The sequence below is a fragment of the Notothenia rossii genome (genome assembly GCF_949606895.1).
Source record: "Notothenia rossii genome assembly, chromosome: 4".
Classification (NCBI taxonomy): domain Eukaryota; kingdom Metazoa; phylum Chordata; class Actinopteri; order Perciformes; family Nototheniidae; genus Notothenia; species Notothenia rossii.
The window spans coordinates 70,247,978-70,270,974 of record NC_136902.1 but is presented as its reverse complement, the minus strand read 5'-3'; the positions used below and the strand labels follow the sequence as shown (position 1 = coordinate 70,270,974).

The window sequence follows — 22,997 nt, the reverse complement described above, 5'->3', positions numbered from 1 at the left end:
TTTTTTCTTCCCATTCCCATTTGTACTGCACAAATCCCTCTGATGTGTTTTATATAAGAGTCCCCCTTTTCACTCTCTCTCTCTCTCTCTCTCGCCTCTCTGATTCTGCCTTTCCCTCCTCCAGGTTTCTCCATTTCAGTGGTGGAGGAGGATGGAGTACAACAGCTCTACATCACTGATGTGAAGGCGGGAGGATTGGCCTTCGCAAAAGGTTCATTACCCTTCATTTGTTTGAAATGAACTCCCTCCAAAGACAATCAATTTGTCTCAGTGAACCGACAAGTAGAAAAAAATAATCTAGCCTGCTCTGGGCAATATTTCAGTTTGTTTCCTATGTTTTCAAAACACAGCATTCCTCTCATATCAAGGTCAAGACGTGTTCACGGCATCTCTTTAGAAATGCATTAGCCGTGTTTTGAAATAGGCAGCGGAGGCCTCGGAGAACACAGCTGTTCTCAAGGGTAATGATTACTGTAATAATAACCACACTGCCTCTCACTGGGTTGTGAAGGATGGCGCTGAATGCACCTCACCACAGCTGCTTCACATCGATACCCCTGCTGTGAAGTTAGACTGCATGGATGAGTGATGTCAAAATATCATGCTGGAGTTGGTCAGAGTCCTAGCAGAGCGCATGCAGGGAGGCTGAGCTGCAGGAAGTGAGAAATGTGCAGTATCTCAGCATTTGACACTTCCGGGTATTCAAATGAGTGGGTCTGAAAGGCAAAGATAATACATCTTAAGGTCATTGTCTCCAAACTAGTATTTATATTTAGTAAGAAATATCTCTTTCTGTTAATGATGACTATAATGGCATGTTAATCAATGCTTGAAATCATATGGATTGATGTTACAATCACATACTAGGGAAAGGATATACTCACTTCACTCGGTGCATCGATGTGTGACAGGCATTCATTTGAATGCAAGCTCATCGTGTTCCCGCTTTGCAGGTCTTAATGCAGGGGATGAAATACTGCAGCTGAATGGAAAGGAATCCCACAGTCTCAACTTCTCCGACATGAAGGCAGCTTTCTCTCAGGCCTCGCTGGCTCTGACAGTAAACACCCTGCCTTCTGTGGAGCGCCGACAGCTCTGCTACCTGCCGCCGCGCCGCTCAGATGCAGAGGAAGATCTCTACACGGACATCTTCTCCCAGAGTCAAGGTGAGAAGCGTCATCAAAACCATAAGACATTTAAAAACTAGTCCATCCCATGTTTTTGTATCCCCTTACTCACCAATGTCCCTTGATTTCTCCCATGATGGTAATGTTTACCAACCCAGCTGGCCAGTAAAAGTTGCCAGTTCTCAAGCTTTCATTCTTTCTTTTTTATTGTTTTTTCGCTAGTGTCCCTAGTGTGACACCAGTTTAAATGTTGCAAGTGGAGTGAATCTTGAGTGCAACATAAAGGTTTTCAATCATAACATATAGCAGGGACAATATTTCTCAGTGGTTGTTAAAGATGCATTTATCTTATTTTAAAGAAAATGTTTTTATGCACGACTGTTATTTTGGTTGCAGAGGAGATCCTGGATGATGGGGTGGGTCTGTTGCTCGAGAGCTCAGGAGATAGCCTGGACGACGACTCGGAGATCTTCAGTGATTTTGAGTGCAGAAAGGTAAGAGCATCCTTTTGTTGTTGGTCTTGATTTAGTATTACTGCTCACAACATCGGACAAAAGGTGCGCTGGCTTCTGTCCTTGCCCTTGCCTTTTGATGTTATCCTCTCAACTGTGTGTGATTATGAAAACCAGTCACCACAGCTTGACGCGCCATCTGTAGCTGGCCCATTTTATTCTCAGACAAGCTGCGCAGGGTCCATATTTATATGTCCAGGTGTTCATCTTCAAGCTTTTTAATACAAATCTGCATGAGGTTTCTATTTCCCTTTCATGACACATGGCCGTTGTGTAACTGCACTTAGTGAAGCCTCTGACATAATGGAAATCAAAAGGGACTAGAATCTAAACGTACGCCTACATAGTGGAATGAAGGGCATGTGATGCGTTGGGGACTCGAGACAGATTATTGCATTGAAAGTAACAGCGTAGTGATGTATGGGTCTTTGAATGAGCTTCTAATTGTTTCATTATGTGTGGTGATTAGCTTTAGGTAGTGAATGGAGGTGTATTGCTTTTTAACTCTATATGAACATAGAGACACACATTTAAAAAAAAAATCATTAGAGCAGTATAGGCAAAAAATACTAATCTCAAAGACATACAGTTTCCTATTGAAGTGCTTTGGCAAATATGAATTATTATCCTTTACTTAAATAAGGATACGGAATAAGGATTTGATCGAGAAAAAGAGTTGGTCTGGAACGCACTGTGCCTTTTTTCTTTTGTATCGCTCACTGCCCCTCCTCTCCCTCTGATGCTAGATGTCTGAATATAAATGACATTACAGGGTCTCTTTCTGCCTTTGTGTAGGCTTGAAAGTATTTGATGAATCACTGTAAGACACTGCACTCTGAAATCCTTTATACTTGTGAAAGATTGAAGTCTTTGTGTCTGCAATGCTGTAATTATGTCTGACATGCACCAAACCCTCACTAATAACAGAACAAAATCACACAAATGATTTGCAAATTGATCCACCTTTCGGCTTTGACTGACAGCCGCACAGCATCATCATTTTCTCAACTTCATGTAGCAACAAATACACCTACTTACAGCAACAGAGGAGTTGTTTTTAGTCGCTGTAAATGTAACTCGTGTTAATGCAAAGAGTAAATAATCAACCAAATCTATCCCTGCAGAAATGTTTGTTGGCTGCTTTGGAACTGGGACATAGCTTTGGCAAAAATACATTTCTGTCCCCTTCACGTGGTCTGCGGTATATTTAGATGGTCACATTGGTTAGTGTCAGACATTCAGAGCACGGACCATCAGTACTGACCACTAGGTACTGACTCAGCTTTACGCTCCTACCTCTGACACTCTCTGGAGGATGGTCTTTGTCGGAAGGCATTCTTGGAGAGGTCCCATATACCTGAGGGGGAAAAGGACACTTCAGTTAAGTCACGAGACTGAGTTGTTACATAATTCCTGGCATCGACCGCGAGATGGAGGATATTAATATCTGCTACTGTATGTTTCCTTCAGTTACTTATCTGAACAAGGAATGGGGTCTTGGCTCGTGGAACTCATACTTCATTTGACGTATCACTTTAATTACATACATTTTGGCACGCCTGAACATTTTCCACTCCTTTTCGTCCTTCAATATTCCCACACCGGTTGTTCCTGTATTCACCCTCCACTGCAGCCTGCTCCTTTGAAGCTCCCCTCTCCCCCTTTTCCTGAAAAACCCCTGCATTTATATTCTACTGCAGCGTGGCTCGCCCAGCCAATCCTGCTCCAGCACAACCTGAAGGAGGAGACTCCTTCCATCCCGCTCGCTCGCTCTCATCCCCAGGCTGGAGGATTATGAAGACTCATTTAATATGCTGCTGGAGTTGGCCAGATCTTCACACTCACACTGTGTGTCTGAGTTTAGAGAAGAGAGAGCGAGAGAGAGAGAGAGAACACCAGAATATTAGTGACAGAACTACAGCAGACCGAGGGTGAAAAGAAGGGGAGTTGGAAGGCTGTAATCGTCTGTGGGCGGAGAGGAGGAGGCTGAGCGGCTCCACTCATCCTTCATAAGGAACACAACAGAACCTTCTCCTTTTTCTCAAAATCAGGGGAAAGAAAAAACAGTTGAGATATGTATTAGAGGCGCAGTATATACTTGACCTTTCCAAAACCTTTAACTGTCACTGGCTGTCCACCTGCACCTGGCTATGTCTGTCCTGAAGTGGAGCAAACACAGCAAGCGCTCCACAGACTCCATCTCTGACATGCTCCATCTGGTAAGATTCCTTTCTTTGTATCTTTTGTTTTCTTTATCTGACTACTTCTTGCTGCTGCTGTGATACATACATAAGCTGCTGCTGTTGTATTCCCCTGAGAGTTACACCTTTTCTTTCAGCAAGAAAGGGGAATTTGTTTCACACACACTCTTGGCTGCTACAGACAAGAGGAAGCAGTGAGTCACTGTTGTGTCGCAGAATTGTCCCATAATCACAGAAGTGCTTCAGAGGATGCCAAAATGTATCGCTGCATGCGTTGGAGCTGAGTCTCTCCATAACTGACCAAAGACCACCTGGGTGACATCAAAACAACAGCCTGACCGCTGTGCACGTGGCTTTCTAAATGTTGCACATATCTTTCTCTCTTGGCACCTCGATGCTGTGATCTTTGGCTTGTCTCAGTTTCAGAAGGCAGATGCGCTATCTTCCGTTGACTTCATCATCAGCGCTTTCATGCTTTGCGGTTTTGTTCTATGCTTCACTTGCTCAGGGAAATGCTCGTCTTTGGCATCCCACAGATTAACGCATGGCAGTTTCTCTTTTCTACATGTTCTGATTTTCATGTCATATTTGGAGCTTCCCCCCTTCTATGTTCTTTCTCCTCATTCTGCCGTGTCATGGCAGTCCGTGCCCCCAAGCTGCCACGGTGTTATTCAGTGTACAATGTGAATCGGTTGACTGGACTTAGACTAAATACACATGGTTTTGCTTAGCTAACTTTGGCAGGAAGAAATCAGGTTCATTTAAGGATTTTTTTCCCCCCAGTTTTCTCTGCATTACATTCTTTTGGTTGTATATTTGGATATGTGCTGCGTGTGTTTAGTTTTTTCTAACTTCTTTGCGTCTTTGTGCTCTTACACTTCTATTTTGGCTAAATGTACAGTTTGTCATCACATCAATAAACCACTGCAGAAACAAATACAGGCATACAGACATGTTTTACAATGAAAAACAGAAAACTAAATAAGAGGACGAAATGCCTACTGCAGCCGCCCTTCTACTAGAGATGTGGCTACATTTCCTTTAAGGGCATTGATGTAAATTGCATTTGCAAAATGATATTTACTGACAGGATGGCACTCCTTCGTTGATCTGGAAGCTGCATGGTTATTTTGGGAACATTGTTAAGAGAGACAAACTGCTGTCGTGCCTCACATATGGATGTCTGATTAGATAACAATGCTGATTATAACCAGTGTCATTTGCAAAGCTGCATAAGATACACAACTGTCACTGGGTAACAGTGTTTTTGATCTAGGTACTTTTTCATCATGAAAACATTTCTGTCATTTAAAGTACGTGTTTTTGAATATGAAATATTTGTATGCACAGTAACTCTAAAAAAAGCAGTTTTGATGGCCTGAGAAGCTTACACTGATGAGACTAGTTACTAAGATCACAATTAAGATGTTTATTTTAAGAATGGTAACATTACATCTTCCTCAGCTGTGCCGAGTCTATATTATTATTATTTCCCCGAGGAGCTCGTAGGTGTGACAGGACAAATTGCCTCCGCCTGGTCTATAAAAATCCTTTTAATAATAAGAGACCATAGCCCGCTGTAGTGCGCTCACTACCTGCTAGTGGTGTCTGACATGCTGCCAAACTGCTTTCCTTCTTGCAGCTTTCTCGATCGATCTTCACGTGTCGCCCACTTATAGAAACAAATAAGTAAATATTGTCTGATTTATTAAATTCTTTCCAAATACATTAGAGTGAGCTTTGCTTTTGTTCTTATTGAACAAAGCCTATATGCAGCTTAATTGTTATGACTGGTGAGGCTGTTGCAAACAAAGTAACTAATAAGCCATTTAAGATGTTGCTGAGTGGGGTGTATTTTGGTCTGGAATGATAGTCTAATGCACCGGTTTCCACGGCAACACATACTATACTGCATGTGTACAGACACTGTTGTATCTAGATTCTTGACTCTTTGAAAAGCAATGAATCTCTGAACCAGCGATCAGTCAGTAGGAGGAAAACACCAGGGAAAAGAGGGATGTGAGTGAAAGAGAGAGCGGTGGAGAGCCATTGTTATGACAGACTGAAAATAGACCAAATTAGTGCAAATGATTTTTTTTTTTTTAGAACTGCGTCTCTGCCTCTCTCCAGGCTCACTCTCTGCACAGTCATGAATATGTGCACATCAGTAGGCGTAAATTGATTCCTGCAAGTTTATATTTGAGGTGCTGATTCTTTACTGATTGATTTCTTTTTGGATATTTCCTTAGAGGCTGGAGTTACATCACAGGGAGTAGGAGTTTTTCCTCAACACTTCTGTCCTTTTTTTGCAGAGTACGGAGCAGGTCGCCGCTTTCTGCCGCAGTCTTCATGACATGAATCCCACGGAGTGTGTGTCCTCTTCGCCTAGCCCGGACTCGCCCTTCCCACCTCCTGCAACTCAGCGACAGCTCTCTGATGCTGACAAACTCCGCAAAGTCATCTGTGAACTCGTGGAGACCGAACGCACCTATGTGAAAGTAAGTCACACTCATCTTATTGTGTGTGTGTGTGTGTGTGTGTGTGTGTGTGTGTGTGTGTGTGTGTGTGTGTGTGTGTGTGTGTGTGTGTGTGTGTGTGTGTGTGTGTGTGTGTGTGTGTGTGTGTGTGTGTGTGTGTGTGTGTGTGTGTGTGTGTGTGTGTGTGTGTGTGTGTGTGTGTGTGTGTGTGTGTGTGTGTGTGTGTGTGTGTGTGTGTGTGTGTGTGTCCATCAATCTGTGTTTTTGTCTGCTTCAGGTTGTGTTAGCCGTACGCATTACCTATTCCACAATCCATATTTATCTCTGTGTCCCAGGAGATATAAGGGGGACACAGCTGTGTCCTTGCCTGGATATTGCCTAATCCTTTTCTGCCTGGTATAAAATGTGGCTTTGTGGAATAACTGGGTTAGAGAGGGTATATAATGTCAAGGCTATCTAAAATGTTACACCTCATATATATGTATTATAGCAATCACATTAAAGTGATTTAGGTTGTATTAAAAAGGGATGGTCTGTTTTTTGGTGGACTTGGGCTATTTGTTCTAATTACTCAGAATGAAATGTCTTATGTCTCTGTGCTTAGTTGGCCGTAGCTCAACTGCTAGTGTTATATAGGGGTAGACTAAATAATGGAAAAATAATAAATGAAGAGGGACTATACTTAAATCAATAATGTCATGTTAAGTAATGTGTTTGTAATACGAATACCTTATCATATCCCTGGTGGTTTCAGCTGTGGCAGTCTATGTTCGGCACATATTGGCATTGTGTAAAGCTACCAATACACATTTGAAATATTTTCCTTTTTTGACCAATTTGGACAGGGATGAATATGCCTCTTATAAGCTTTTTAAGCATGCAACGTTGCCATGACAACTCATACCCACACATTGATAAGCAGGTGTTCAGAATGCTGGTTTGATTAAGGCACTTCACATTGAAACAGGTTTTATGTTATTCTTTCTATTCAAAGTGTAAACATTACACCTTCAAGCTTAATTACAAACACATCTTAGGCTACTCCTCTTTTCATACATACATAGTTAATTTTTAATTAACAATAAGAGAGATTTAAATTAAAGTGCCAGCCAGCCTTCTTGGAGAAGTTAGATGGTCTATTTACTACTTTTTGTAAGCGCTGCTAATTGATCTCAAAGGCTCTCTACAGTTCACCCAAGGTAACTGTAGTAATAGTCTTTTATTTGATTGGGTTTTTATCGCTACTTTCCCTTTTTGAAGTGTATGCAGAAAGGCATTTACTCTATCTCGGATCCAAGAGGAACCTTCCCTGTGATTCCATCACTGTTTGTAGTGAGGAATATTAAAGACTTGTGTCAAAGCCGCATTTTTTTCATGTCTGTTTTCCACCTTATGATTCGTCAACCCTGGATCAAACTTAATTCCCTCTTGTCTTACAGGATCTCAATTGCCTCATTGGGAGATATTTAACCCCCCTGCAGAAAGAGACCTTCCTCACACAGGATGAGGTATGTCAAATGCTCTCTGTCAGCCTTTGAGGGGTAGTTGGCTTTTAAATGCCAAAACTGTGGATGATGACAGGTGGAAGGTTGAAAAGTAGAGGAGTTTTAAATGCACTTGCAATACTGACATTACATTTAGTTTTATAATTTGAGGGTTTCCATGCTCTAACCGTAGCAGAGAGCTTCTAGTCTAGTGTATGCACCAGAAAAAGATATTGAGACATATTACAGAAGACACTGTGTAATGAGGGGATTTGATTTTGATGTTTTTCAAATACCTTTTTCCTCTAGCTGGATGTTCTATTTGGAAACTTGGCGGAAATGGTGGAGTTTCAGGTTGAGTTTCTCAAGACCCTGGAAGACGGGACCAGACTGGTTCCAGATCTAGAGAAGTTGGAGACAGTGGATCAGTTTAAGGTATACCCTTTTTGAGTAACATGCACCAAAAGATAGGATCATCAACAAGCATTTCAAACTCCCATAAAGTCTTCTGTAATTACTGGTGGGGTAACTTATCTTCTCTTTTTGACAGAAAATACTCTTCTCCCTGGGAGGCTCTTTCCTGTACTACGCAGACCGTTTTAAAATATACAGTGCTTTCTGCGCCAGCCACACCAAAGTCCCCAAGGTCCTCGTAAAGGGTGAGTAAAGTGCTGTCGGGTCAACATTCCTCCTTGGCCCGAAGGAGAAGATGTATTTATCCATCAACCATCTGCCATATCCTGCAAGGCTCCATAAATCTGTCAGCCAGACACTTGTACATTTGACCTCTGCATACTTCAAAGCTGGTGGCTCCCTGGGCTAAAAAGCCCTGTATTATTGCAAATATATAATCAGCAGTGTTGAACAGTCTGTTCTCTAGCTAGTACACCCAGTCCCTTTTAACATTCAAGTTGATGTCTTGGTTTGCTGCTTGTTTACCTTTAATCTGTTGACTAGTAACTGACCGTTCTGTGTTTGCAATGTTGTTGTGCTGTAAAGCTTTTGAAGCACTAAATGTATGTTACCTGCCTACTTGTGGTTGCCTGTTCTTAGATAAAATGACTACTACTAAGAGCAAGAAACGGTTGAGTCTCTTTGACTTAACCTGGTTAATATTCAGCACCTTAGACAAACAATGTCCATTTCCAATATAAATACAAACTTTATTACTGTGAATTAAAAACCATGAACAAAAGTATTCGTTTAAACCAAAGAGTTAACACAACAATTCATTCTGGAAAGGACAAAATAATGTTCAATAAGTGTTTTATTGATCATTTCAGCCAAAACCGATACCGATTTCAAGGCCTTCCTGGAAGAGCGCAACCCCAAGCAGCAGCACTCCTCGACCCTGGAATCCTACCTGATCAAACCCATCCAGAGGGTGCTGAAGTATCCCCTCCTGCTCAAGGAACTGTATTCGCTCACAGACCCAGACAGCGAGGAGCACTACCACCTGGACGGTAAGACCTGTTCTGAAAAGATGAAATTGCTTTGACCGTGGAGAATGTGGGTGAAAGCATACGGTCACACCAATTCAACGCTAACCATGTTGTTTTCCGTTTGTCTGCAGTTGCCATGAAAGCCATGAACAAAGTTGCCAGCCATATCAACGAGATGCAAAAGATCCATGAGGAGTTTGGAGCTGTGTTCGATCTGCTTATCACTGAGCAGAGCGGTGAAAAGAAAGAGGTAAGTTGGAAACGCGTGGCTTTTTTTTTTTTTACATAATTGTAACGCAATACATTGTCACTAAAAGCCTTGTCTCTACATTACAATAAGAAAATTGATTAATTAATTTTAATAAAAATTCAAGTTAGTAGCTATTAAAGGCATAAAAAGACAGAAATGTATAATTCTTTCTTTAATAGAAATGTTTCTTCTGCCCGTAAAGTGTCTAAACCAGGCTTTTCTGGATAAGCACATTTTTTAAATTGTCATTGTCCATGCCGGTTTCAGTTGGATTATTTGTCACAGTTGCTCCGATCAGATCGGTCTCCTCCATTTTGTAGATTATTTACGACTTTTGAATCCAGATAAACACATCGGCAAAATCCGGCTTACTTTGAGCATGTGTTTTAAACAGTTTAATCCCTTTGTGAATTGTTTCCACTTCCATTGTTTTCCGTCCTTTAATTTCTTCATACAGCGGGAATCCAAATGAATGAATCCTGAGTCCAATAACCATCAAAGTCACTCCAACAGTGCTCCTTAATTACGCTTTCATCCTCCTTTAACAAAATAATTCACATTCATCCAGTTTGACAGTAGTTGTAGCATTTTGAGACTTTGAAACTTTGCCCCCCCCGTGTGTGCGTGGGGGGGCAACTTCCAACAGGAGTCATTTGGGGGGGCTCTTGGGAAAAAACAATACATGTAGAGTGACTTCTGATATGTTGTTGCTTTTGCTAGGTGGCTGATCTGTCCATGGGGGACCTGCTACTTCACACCAGTGTGACCTGGATCAACCCCCCTGCCTCCTTAGGAAAATGGAAGAAAGAGCCCCAGATTGCTACGTTTGGTATGTCAGGCCTACTCATTACCAAATCTTGGAGGGAACTCATACTAAAGTAATCTCAGCTTTGAGGGATAACTGATGTGTCTTTCCATTTCTCCCTAGTGTTCAAAACGGGAGTGGTCTTTGTATGCAAGGACGGGTCCAAGCAGAAAAAGAAAATGGTAGGTTTGCACACAAACAAGAAGCTATCAGCACAACCCAAGCCCCTCTAGAATATCACAGATTTTGTTAAGCATTGTAAATCCCTTTTAAAATGTACAATTCCCTTGTGCCACTTTCAGAATCACTCCAGTGGGTTGAAAAAGCAAGATCACTAATATAGTTTAATTTTGTTTTTGTCTGACTGATTGTAGGTCGGCTCCCATCGGGTCTCTGCATCTTCAGAAGAAAAAGACCCCTTCAGATACCGCCACATGATCCCAACTGACGCCCTTCAAGTCAGATCCTTGGCCAACGCAGGTAGACAACATAATAAATAATGTATGGTACTGTGATGAAATACATCTGAAGTAATTATTTCTGGAATGCTCTGTTCTTGAGATGACATGTTTGTGTTTTACTCTCTCAGATGGGGAGGGCTCTTCCATGTGTGAGATTGTCCACACAAAGTCTGAGTCTGAGGGAAGGCCAGAGAGGACCTTTCAGCTGTGCTGTAGGTGAGTATCTGCCCTGATGACGACCGCTGGAGAGTGAAGTCACTGATACTGTCCTGTCTGCTGCTATCTACTGAGTGACCAACTGATAACGTGCTCTTCTATTCCCTTCAGTTCTCCAGAGAGCAGAAAAGACTTCCTGAAGACAGTCCATTCTATCTTGAGGGAAAAGCACCGCCGGCAGCTCCTTAAGACAGAGAGTTTACCCCTCAACCAGCAGTATGTGCCCTTTGGAGGAAAGCGCCTCTGTGCCCTGAAGGGAGCCCGGCCCGCCATAAATAGAGCAGGTAAATGCCAGGCTGGGCTGCAATCACCCTACAGATTCAAGTGTCCTGATTTTAAACATGTTCCTACTTACCTGACAGATTGGGTGCTTTGGCGTCATTAGAACAAAAAAAGTGGAGTCTTAGTTTTTCCTTTAGGTATTTCCAACCTGTTTAGGGATTTGCTTTCCATCCTGCCTCCCACTTCCTTTCTTAACCCTCCATTCTCCAAGCTCGGAGTCTAGGAGGATCGAAGTATGAGCAGGGAGGGGGTGGTGAGAGGAGGGAGCTGGATTGGCAGTGAAACTATATTATATTATTGAATATTAATATTATTTTATCTTTTTGTTTTATCCTGCAGCATCTGCACCAACCAGGACCCTGGGCAGGAGGAAGTTAGTGCGCAATCGTTTCACCATAGACACTGACATTGTTTTTGACGTTGAGCCAGACCAGGACATTGCTTCAACGCAGGAGCCCGACGCAAAGCTGCTGCAGCAGGACAAAGACCCAGAGCAGCAGCAGCTGCAGCAGCAGCCCGAGTTAGCCGGAGACACAGATCGTTGGGTGGAAGAACAGTTTGACCTAGAAATATACGAAGACCAGGAGGAGGTGAAGGAGACGGACATCCTAAGTGATGAGGATGACGAGTTCAGCCAGTCAGCCAGAGCGCTGTCCACTAAGGCCAACCTGGAGGCCTCCATCATGGCGTTGTCCTTGGAGAGTGAAGAAACAGAGGAGAGCCTTAAGTCCCCAATGGCCAGTGGGACGCCGGACGATGTGAGGCTGTCCGACTCAGAGAAGCAGAGCGTAGTGATCGATGGTAACGTGGAGGATCAAAAGCAAATGGAGGACGATGAGATTTGGGTCAAAAGGCAGCAATCCCGTTCGTCCCCAGACTGTGGCACATAAGAGGACAGCTTTACATTGGGCTCCATAAAGATCAGTCATATTCACAAACAATGCATGGGCATTGACATATATCAGCCAGTAGAAGATATATACTTCTTTACCTTACTTGTGCTGATAGCTTTTTGTAAAGGTTAGAGCATCTGTGGAGCAATAAAGGAATCTAGAATGAGGGAGCTTCATCCCAAATCAAATGCTGTTACATAGAAGTCAGGTGTAAGCTTTGAGATATGAACTAATGGTACAATCATGGACTCAGATCAGTGGCTTTGATTGGCATGGTTTGCACATTTGGGCAGCAACCTATAGTCCTGCCTGCTGTTGCCAAATGTGGTTATTGTGAGAACATTGATATTTGTTTTATCTATGTGACTCCGATATTATCATAGTTAAGGGCTGTATATCATTTGTCCTTAAAGACATAGAATAACTGAACAGGTCAGTCTCGTCTTGCATAGTTTACTGTACTTGTACACATGAATTTACACTGACATGTTTTTGGAGCATATATTTTATGGTTTTGATCTCTTGTTTTACAGTCTTAAGCTATCTTTTTAGCCTGGAAAATATGTTGTTTTCCTGTTACATTTAATATTGGGATTATGTAAAAGTATCCATTCACAGACACTAAGGGGAATTTTATTTAACATAATCCTGCTTTACTTGAATTTGCTGTTTCAGCTTGCTGTCTTACTGTGAAACCATTTTCTTGTATTTTTTTCAGTATTGCCATTTAAAGAACGCTCTGTTACATTTCATGCTTAAAACGTACCTACACACTCAGGGGCGAATTCACAAAAGGAATACACAGCATTTGTGGCTGCTAAACAAGCACAAATAAAATAAGAATCACCCAAAACATTTTAAATGCCCCCCTCTTAACTGAGCTGCAGAGCGAATAGCATCTGTGTGCTATTTGCACCATTTTTAATTGGGTAGTATGCATACATTTAGCACCTCTCCATGTAAATGAGCCTCATTGCAAAAACAGTCGCGATTAAGACCCAAGTAGCCAAACAGTGAAATAATTGGTGTCTTCAGAGAGTGTTAACTGAAGCACATCTATAAAAAGGGATGTCACGCAGAATTTCCGGGGATTATGGCGTTTTCTGTTCCTGGCCAAAAGTCATTGGGTATACTTTGCCAGATGGATGATTGCATGATTTTAATAAAATGCTAAACTTAAAAGCCGCGTTTGCGATGTAAAGCCTTAGCGCAATATTCAATGTGATCTTGTGTCGAACCTTGAGAAGGTGCAGATCGCAAGTGATGAGCAACGAGATGGTGCCATCCACCACCACAATCCACTTTTGTGAATTTGTCCGTCTGTGTTGTAGGGAATTTGCACGGTTATTAGTTATTTAGTTATTTTAAACAGATTGTCCACTGGTAATTGATCACAAAGCAATGTTTTATTTATTTATTCATATGTAAATGAATTTGTTGGAAAAAAATACTATTTTTTTCACAAAGAAAGTCCAAATTTGCTCAAGCAATCAAGGGGAAAGACTTGCCGTATGCCTGAACAGTGGAAGAGGACATACTTGTAAACAACTCATCGTGCTACTAAGACTGCATTTTTATTACTGTGTGTATATAGAAAAATGTATTGATATCATAATAAATACAGTTGTTTCCTACTTATAATTCAAAGCACCTCTCTGTAGTGCTTCATTGGTTTGTGTGGTTCAACATTAACAGTCTATTGGTTTCACCCAACAGTCCAACTCATCCCCTACAGCTCTAAAAACATCCGTGAAACCCAAACTTGTGATGCGACGGAAAAACGTAAATAGACGATGTGCTCAGACATGCCAAAAACAACAAACTATGCAGCTGAAAGACGCTCTACAACCTCAAAGCCCCCCAAAAAGACCGACTGAAATGCCACAACAAAACAGAAATTCAATCGTAGTCTTCAGAAGACGTTTAGAGTCACTTTGTGTTTCAAGCCAAGGCTGATGAGGTGCCTGAAAGATGGCGAAGGAGCTAAACCCCAATTATCACAGGGAATAGGAAAGTCTTTAGTCAGACAGATGCACTCACTTGGTTTAAAAACATATATAGAATAATGCTCAGGCATCTGTGGAGAAATGTTTATAGACTGAAATTCAAATGGGGGAGTATGTGATGTCTTCAATGGAGTTAAAGTAAATCGATCAGGCTAAATAAGAAGAATGATATCAGAACCCAAGGCAAGCTCATGGAGCTGCTTTTCATCATTTGAGGGGTTTTTCTCTTGCATGTTTGAGCACAGCTATTTTTCGTTGTCTGGCAAATGTCATGATTTTTATGGAATAAAATGCGCGTTCATCCGTCACAAACAAAACCTGCATGACAATAACAGAGAAAAAAATACATTATCAAAATGAAGAGTGCTGTCCAGCTAGAACTGAAAGACACTTGCAGTATCTGGGATATTCGCTCACAACCTTACCAACAATCTTTAATCAAGTTATGATATCAAATATCATCTTATAAAAAATAATAAATAGCAATAACAGAAATGTATGACAAACAATCAAATAAAATGTCTCATCTCACTCATTATTTGTGCTTGCAAGTATAGATGTGTATGTTGTATCAAGGATGGTAACCACTGATTTCCTCAAATGTTCGTTGGTCTCGACTCCCAACAGCCTATCCTATCCTTAAGTATTTGTAGTAAATACCTAACCTCAATCGAATTTCACTTTGTCTGTTCCCGTTTCATCATCGATCCAAAGGTAAATATGCCCTGACTGAGCTATGGCACCCACAGCCCTATCTCTTCTTTCTCTTGTCTCTGAGCTCTGTGGACATCCTGTCACCCGAGCTTCAGGAGCCCCCTCACCATTGTCAATCACCACCCCCACCACAAAAGCACTGGGGCTCCTTCAGATAAAAGGGGAAGATCACTTCAGACTTAATTGTGCTGTAGATAGCCAGCGACAGTATCTGATGCAGGGCTCAATGACAGAGTGATGAGATGGGACAGGGTTTCCTTGCTGATGCTCTGATGCAACAGACTCTTGTATTACCCCATACCCCCAAATTAAAAGAAAAGGCTAGATTTATATTGTATTTGTTCCGTTCATGGTATGCACAACTTAATGTATAACAATTATTTACAAAACATGTCTCTATAAACACACCATACCCGGAAAGGAGCCGGGAGAAGAAAATAAAATCTTATATTCTTATATTACCTGCCCCTTTCTCAACAAAAAAAACGAAATAGAAATAGGTGGTCTGTCCTTCATGTTTTCTTATTCACAGCCAATCATAACAGTATGGTAGGAAAATAAGAGAAACACAGACACAAAAATACTTAGTTCCCACTTGACAGTTAACGGAAACAAATGTATAGGATTCTCTCTTGTTGAACACTTCAGTAAAATTAAGGAGACAAACCTCAGTTCATTTCTTTTAAAATATTTTCCAAATATCTCAAACGTATTGGGGTCCAGAAATGTGCAGGACACATTTACATACAGCAGGTGGCACACGCAGCCTGATGTTGTTCTACATTTCTATCTGCGCCACAGTACATCTCACCGTGTAATGTGTACTTAGTTACTTCGAGTTGCATCATCACGTTCAACCCAATTTATCTCAAATCTAAATGTAGAACTGCAATACCAGCAGATTATGGTTAAATATCTAAAGAAAAGACTTCACAGCACATCTGATGCTTTTAGGTTAGCTGCAGGCCAACTTCAGGCTTCTCAGCTTGAGTGTATCTGTTTACATTTGAAGCAGCTATGATGTGACAATGGTATCACTCAGCAAACCTGCTCGACAGGCTTCCAGTTTCTGTTCCTGTTTTGTGACCTCTCCTGCCTAATCTTTTTTTATCTCCCTTTCCTTTCCTGTCACAGGTACTCTCCTGAAACAGGGTGACCAACAGAGTGTTAGCTTTCAGGACCAACTAATGTTTAAATAAAGGAGTGGCTCTTTTAATGTGAAATCTCCCATTGTTGCTCCTTATCTGCAAGCAAACCATCTTCCTGGTCATGTTTCATTTTTGTCTTTGTTAAGATGGTAATTTTCATAGCAGAAGCAGCATCAATAGACTATTACAAAAAAAAGAAAAGAAGATAAGTCAGGTTTAGCTTTACCCATTTTACCCCGGGATAAATTAAGTATTCTGATACTGATTCTGACATTAAATTCATCTGAGACTTAATAATTTAAAGACAAACTTCAATTCACAAAACATTATTACATTGCATTTCTAACTCAATAGCAATGTGCAACTTAATGCTAATAGCACATGCACAAAGATAGACATGGGAAGCAAATTAGTTTTGTTCAGGCATGTGCTTTATACATAAGGGTGGCCATGCATCATGTGTTTACTGGGACAATGCCATATTTAATCAGTGGTGGCCGGTAACTAATAATATGTACTCAAATAATGTAGTTAATTATAATGTTGAGGTACTTGCAGTGGATTAAAAGTATAGTAAAAAAAATGAAATATTAATAGTATTCATTTCCTGCTACTTTATACTTGTACTCCACCACAATCCAGAAGCAAATATTGTTCTTTTCCCGCCACTATATGGGCCATTCTACTGAATTGGACCAAAGTCAGGTTGGAAATGTTTTGAAATTGTGTATGTTTTATTCCCAAAAGTTTGTCCATATATATTTTGTACCATTATCCAAATTACACATATCTAGTAAAAGAACCGTACATGTTTATATCGTATTTTCAGACTATATTGGATTGTTCTTCCTCTACCAAAAATGGTCACTACCGAAACATGGTACATACACTGTAGTAAAAAAGTATTATATTAACCTGTTAAGATTGTTTTACCTTCCCTTCTCTAAATAGTATTTTAACAAATATTTTGGGGTTTTCACAATTAAATTAATAAAAGTGAATTTTTTATCAAATTTCAAAGTTAAATTGATACAATTCATAAAAATCACAATGCAAACTTTCTTTGTAAAATGCATAATACTGATCATATTGATTCCAGAGTTTATGATTGTTGAAATTGAACATACATTAAACCAATCAGTATCATATCATTTTAGTTGATAAGTCAATATACTTATAATAAAACATCCACTGTTTCGGTAGGGACTGCAGTATTTTGTTCTCAAGGTTGTATCATATTCCCTCAACCTTATTGCTTAATCTTAACTCATAACGTGCCTTATGTTGAAGTGTGAATGTTTGAAGCTACTGACCCAGAATCAGCACTTTAGTAACAGGCTGAAATAGAGGGGGATGAGGCTAGAATCTGCATGATCTGTTTGGTATTTTGAGCAAAACACTTCATAGACATGTTTTTTCTATATCTGAGACCTATAATATATGCCTAACAATAGTATAATAGGAGACCTTTAAAGTAACACACTGATTTTCAAACTTTAAAAACACATTTATTTCAAAATGGTGGGATTTACCTACTTACCATTCCATTTAGTCACTACCGAAACGATCATGTCAATTACCGAAACGTAACCATATGTTTTGGTATAGTGACTGTTTCGTTAGTGACGATTCTAGCTAAAATTGAGCATAACTAAAGAATGCTAGCAAGTACATGGCTAGCATACACGTTTCTGAAGAGGTTTACACGCATAAAAACATAATACTTTGCATAAAACCCTGAAAAAGTTGACTTAATTGAAGATAATATGTGTTCGGTAGTGACAATTCTTAAGGTTACACGCCGATTTTCAGATTTTGGAACAGATTTATATAATAAGTAAGGGATATAGCTACTTGCCATGAGGGACAGGAATGCAATGTCACTGCCCAGTCAAAAGTGCAGGGGTGTGGCTAAAAACCAGGCTCAGCCATTGGACTAAAACCCCTTGGTAGTGACATGAAAACTGGGGACGTGATTTTTTTGAGTATCGTTTTTTTATTAAAAAATGATACCCACAATAAATCTAAATATTCCAACTTCTGTTTGAATGTAATCATCAAGTTCTTCTAAATACACCATTGAACTACATTTAAAATGTCAGGGTAGGGGACAGCTACTTCCCAATAGAAAGTACCCTATAAATGATGTTTTTGTATATATCAAGCTTATCACTATCTACCTTCTGTTTAAATAGACCATAACATATTCTTAGTAAATATCTATGTCTGAATACTTAATTGTTTTGTTAAATAGTTTTTCTTGTTGTGGGACCGCACTTCGTACTAATTCGGTAGAATGACCCATATATTTAATAAGTACAACATTTAACACAGGTCTTTTACTTGTACTAGAGGATTTCTACAATGTAGTATTATTAGTTTTGCTTACGTAAAATATATGTAACAAGTGTAAAGTACTTCTTCCCCCTATGTATTTCAGTCCATGATTTGCAGACTGATTGTGAATAAACAGGAAATAGGCCGAACAATGTTCCGTTGTCAGATTACTTGCCACATCAAGTGACTCTGGTCATTTAAGGGGCAGATGAGCGCAACATAAAAATGTACTACAGTAAAGGAACATACGATTGTGAAAAGGTGGTCCTTCCAAAGCAGTAAGTGTAATTTATCTTCATGTAATAATTAAGACATAAAGTTTTATTTTTGAAAATCCAATTGAGTTTGAAGAGGTTTCAAAAGCCCAAGACGTAGAACATACTTAAAACTGTGTAAACTTTAATCCCCAACACTAAACTTGCAGGGTTTCCACAAGTCGACATAGTCATACTCTTTCTTTGTATATGTGCTTGTCATGCATGATGAGAAATGATGGTCAATCTGTAACACTTGTTTGTTTATCAGAGAAATGCAGAGGAGTTGGCACTGAAACCATGGTAGGAATAGAGGTCAAGCCAACGAAAACCAGTAGGATGACATTGCAGGCATGAGGATATTATAACACAGATTTACAGCCTAGCAGAAAAGATTGGTTGAGCAGTCTTTTCATAACACAAGATACGAGACACAAGCACTTTCTTCGGAGCCATGAGAGCAAAGCTGGAGGTCCTGGCCCTGGTCCTGGGCTCCATCGGCCTGTGTGGGACCATCGCTGTCACTGCCCTGCCCATGTGGAGGGTCTCTGCCTTCATTGGTGCCAATCTCATAGTCATGGAGGAACTCTGGGAGGGCTTGTGGATGAACTGCTACAGACAGGCCGACATCAACATGCAGTGCAAGGTCTACGACTCGCTGCTCATTCTCCCCCCAGACCTGCAGGCAGCCCGGGGGCTCATGTGTGTGTCCATAGTCCTGGTGGTCCTCTCCCTGTTCGTCACAGGATGTGGGACCAAGAAGAGCAACTGCTGTGGCGACAACCCAAAGAGCAAGAACATCACGTTGGCTTTAGGGGGTAGCTTTTATCTGCTTTCCTTTCTGACCACGCTCATCCCTGTTAGCTGGGTGGCCCACACCGTCATCAGGAACTTCTACAGCTCACTGGTGGTGGATTCTCAGAAACGGGAGCTGGGAGAGGCCCTGTTTATTGGCTGGGCCACTTCTGGCATTCTGCTGATCACCGGGGTCATCCTTCTGTCAAGCTACTGCAAACGTAGATCAAAGGAGGAAGAGCCTTATACTGATGTGCATCTTATTGCGGTGAGCATACAGAAAGAGGGGAGCGTGTACCTTGGGAGGACGCCATCTAGCTCTTATAAGCATCAAGAATATGTGTAAAGAACTGAACTGTACATCTTCCATTAGTTTAACATATTAACATTTCTCGCACAACTCTATACAGTCTATATATATATAGAATCTATCATGTCGTTTTTATGCCTTTTTTTGTAGCTGTAATTTTGACTGTTCAAATGCTTTTAATATTTATGATTTGATAATAATTTGAGACTAGAGTCACACAAAATAAGTCAGAGCTAAATAAATGTGTTTTGTCCTTATTCACTTGTGTGATTGTATTTTTTCTACCATTTCCCACAACACTTTTGAGACCTCTTGGTATTACCTTTCAGATATTAATTTATTACCAAATGCAGATATATTTATATTTTCAAAACTGTACAGGTTGTCTAAAGGTAGGCCAGGAAGACTTTAGTTTTGCAGTAGCAAGGTGCAAATGGCTGGCACATAGACACTATGTTACAATGAAACCAATCCTACTTGGGTTTCTATGCTCAACACCTTTTTATCGGCTCAGGTTACATTTGAAGGAGGAGACAGTTTGACATCTCTGAGATCGTCCTATCAGATTACAGTCTGAGAGAGACAACAGATTATCAACTATTCTAAAAAAAAGACACTGTCTATGTGGAATCTTTGTTTGACAACATTTGTATCCAAAATTAGATTTCATACTAATTGTTTTAGACAGAGGTATGAGGTGGGTTGCAGACATCGCAGCAGACCCCTGACGCCTTTTACGTGAGCCAATCCCCACTCTGGCAACACCACAATTGTTACCAAGCAAGTCTTAGCTCCTAACGGGTGACAATTAGGATATTCTAGACTATGTATTTTCATGTTTATAGTAACGTTTTCGATAGTTCATAATCTAAACAGAAAACTTGATATCATTAAATACATTTAAAATATTGTTCAATCTAGTATTAAAGTGGTGTTGAAATGTCTTAAACTTGACCATATTTCAAAAAATGCTTTGATCAATATGCTTGGATCAAAAGTTACTTCATGAAGTGATTCAATTTGTTTTTGATTAAATCTACTTAATCATGAGACCAAATGGTTGATTGTTTGTCGGGTGATTGCATTTGCATTTCAAAAGAAGCGCCACTCTCTGTTGTGTTCCCATGCCTCTGGCTGTGAAGCAGCTCAACCAGTAAGATTGCATACTTAGCATCTTATTCTGGGTGTATAAGTTCCTTGACTTGCTTTTCTCTTCATACTTTTTTCCAGAGCCGGCAGAGAACATCCAAAGGTCTATTCTTGGCTCTCTGTGGTAGCAATGGCCGCTTACACTGCTTACAGTGGTTACAGCAAGCCGCCTCAATCTTACGCAGGCTCTTACTACGATGAGAAGCAAGCCAAGACATATGCCGATTATCAAGACTCTGTAGAAGAGGAAAAAAAGAGAGTTGAGAAGAAGGACCGTAAGGATGCCATCTGTTGTGAGGTAGTGGCCCTCATCATCGGCTTCATTGGACTCATTGGAGTGGCAGCTGTGACGGGCCTGCCGATGTGGAAGGTAACAGCGTTCATAGAAGAGAACATTATTGTCATGGAGACTCGGTGGGAAGGTTTGTGGATGAACTGCTACAGACAAGCCAATATCAGAATGCAGTGCAAGGTGTACGATTCTCTACTGTTTCTGCCCCCGGACCTCCAGGCTGCCAGGGGTCTGATGTGCAGCTCCGTGGCCCTGTCCTGCGTCGCCCTCGTCGTTTCAGCAGTTGGAATGAAGTGTACCAAAATTGTGGACCATCGGGCTCGCACCAAGCATATTGTTCTTGTGGCTGGGGGCTGTCTGTTCCTTCTGGCCTGCCTCACTAGCATAATCCCTGTGTCCTGGACCGCCCATGTCATCATCAGGGATTTCTACAACCCTCTGCTGATCGATGCCCAGCGCAGGGAGCTCGGTGAGGCTCTTTACATCGGCTGGGTGACTTCCGCTTTGCTTTTCACTGCGGGAGTGATCCTGCTGTGCCGTCACGCTCCCCGCACCCAGGAATCAGATGAGAGGATTGTATACAACAATGGAAATATCTACCAGCCTGGATACGCTTATCAGCCTGCTTACTCGTACCAGCCAGCTTACACATACCAGCCTGGCTACCAGCCTGGGTACCAGCCTGCCTACTCAGTACCCCCACCTGGGTCTGTGGCATACACACCAAGTCAGTACTAGTAAGGAAATTCAAGACCTTTTTGGACTATTTTGTTTTTAAAGACGTGACACATTTGAATGAGTGTTAACGGACTAATAGGACCAAAGCCCGTCACTGGAAATGGACAAATCTTTTATTACTTCCTCAAAGAGGGCCACGTTTATTACTGAGGTGGAAATTCCTTATTGAACCGATTGTGTTTTGATCATCATGCATTGTGCTGAATTACTGTATGTATTGTTTGTTGACATATGTGTAGTTAACACTAAATCATATCAGTCATTCAAAAGTATTTAACCTGTAACAGCGTAATACAAAAGTGACTGATATCACTGTCCTAACTGCCTCTGACATGCTCTTTGAGAACAAATTATGCACTAGGCCTTCAGATAATATACATCCATATGATTGTTTTTACTGCTGAGTTTTTGTTGTGAATGTACCTTTTTTTTTTTTATTTAAATGATGAGATAAAATGGCTTTTGTGGTTTTCAATAAAGGGATAATGTTAACAAAAATAAGTTGTGTTTTTTTCTTCTGTTGCCTAATACAATGAGGCGTCCTACTGAAACTGCACCCATTTAGCTCACGGGTCTGTAAGTGGAAGGTTGGTATGTTGTTTCCATTGTCGTCAGTGTAAATGTTATTTAACTGGTAAAACCAGACTGTCCTCACAGGTCCACCCACACAGCAAACCAGCCAAGATATTTCAAACAAGCCAGAGCTCCAACTGCTAGCCATTTCCTGAGCACAGACACACACAAGGGACCAAAATAATAAATCCTATACTGACAGTGACACATTGGTACACAAGTATTACCCCTATCCCATGATAAAAGACACACTAATATAAAAAAATATGATGTTTCTCAATGTTCTTTTATAACTGGTATAACGTTAACATTAAGTCACAGCTAGTAACAATTTGATGAATTTAAAAATCCCGCTCTTGTAAATAAACACCCCATTTTTGTTTTTATTTTCCCTGTAAAACGTGATCCAAGAATGTAAATCGAGACTTCTTAATACCCAAGGCGGCAGCTTATATAATCTCCCGGGATAGGTTTACAAAGAAAATAAATGGCCTGGGGTATTCAGTTTCCTGGCAACCTGTTGCATTTCCC

The 22,997-nt window shown here is 40.7% G+C and overlaps 4 protein-coding genes across 5 annotated transcripts in view; 3 read left to right on the top strand and 1 right to left on the bottom strand.

The window, feature by feature from the left end:
* The window catches only part of LOC307035559 (rho guanine nucleotide exchange factor TIAM1-like), a 47,064-nt gene extending 33,262 nt beyond the window's left edge, over positions 1-13,802 (top strand). For both annotated transcript variants that reach the window (XM_079675054.1, XM_079675055.1), the window contains exons 13-27: positions 125-211; positions 954-1,166; positions 1,524-1,621; positions 6,153-6,338; positions 7,757-7,825; positions 8,111-8,236; positions 8,352-8,460; positions 9,085-9,264; positions 9,375-9,493; positions 10,214-10,322; positions 10,422-10,480; positions 10,673-10,778; positions 10,888-10,975; positions 11,087-11,259; positions 11,597-13,802. In XM_079675054.1, coding sequence (XP_079531180.1) covers positions 125-211; positions 954-1,166; positions 1,524-1,621; positions 6,153-6,338; positions 7,757-7,825; positions 8,111-8,236; positions 8,352-8,460; positions 9,085-9,264; positions 9,375-9,493; positions 10,214-10,322; positions 10,422-10,480; positions 10,673-10,778; positions 10,888-10,975; positions 11,087-11,259; positions 11,597-12,147 — 2,273 coding nt within the window. In that variant the 3' untranslated portion in view covers positions 12,148-13,802. The remainder of the gene's footprint in view (positions 1-124; positions 212-953; positions 1,167-1,523; positions 1,622-6,152; positions 6,339-7,756; positions 7,826-8,110; positions 8,237-8,351; positions 8,461-9,084; positions 9,265-9,374; positions 9,494-10,213; positions 10,323-10,421; positions 10,481-10,672; positions 10,779-10,887; positions 10,976-11,086; positions 11,260-11,596) is intronic.
* Positions 1-22,997, bottom strand: part of LOC307035563 (uncharacterized protein) — a 120,398-nt gene that overhangs the window by 75,787 nt on the left and 21,614 nt on the right. Inside the window, exons 2-3 of the mRNA XM_079675064.1 lie at positions 8,098-8,203; positions 2,936-2,996 (exon numbers count right to left, since the gene is read on the bottom strand). Of these exons, the coding sequence (XP_079531190.1) occupies positions 2,936-2,975 (40 nt within the window). The 5' untranslated portion in view covers positions 2,976-2,996; positions 8,098-8,203. The remainder of the gene's footprint in view (positions 1-2,935; positions 2,997-8,097; positions 8,204-22,997) is intronic.
* On the top strand, positions 18,759-19,750 carry LOC307034893 (claudin-8-like; the record flags this gene model as incomplete). Its single annotated transcript, XM_079673819.1, has 1 exon — positions 18,759-19,750. Exon 1 carries the CDS (start codon positions 19,064-19,066, stop codon positions 19,748-19,750), a length of 687 nt encoding a protein of 228 aa, XP_079529945.1. The 5' UTR covers positions 18,759-19,063.
* LOC307036188 (claudin-8-like) lies at positions 20,928-22,394 on the top strand. Its single transcript, XM_079676266.1, has one exon. It carries the CDS (start codon positions 20,994-20,996, stop codon positions 21,891-21,893), a length of 900 nt encoding a protein of 299 aa, XP_079532392.1. The 5' UTR covers positions 20,928-20,993; the 3' UTR covers positions 21,894-22,394.

Bases quoted from the DNA above. Each gene is read 5' to 3' on its own strand.
- LOC307036188 (XM_079676266.1), top strand. From the start codon at position 20,994: ATGGCCGCTTACACTGCTTACAGTGGTTACAGCAAGCCGCCTCAATCT.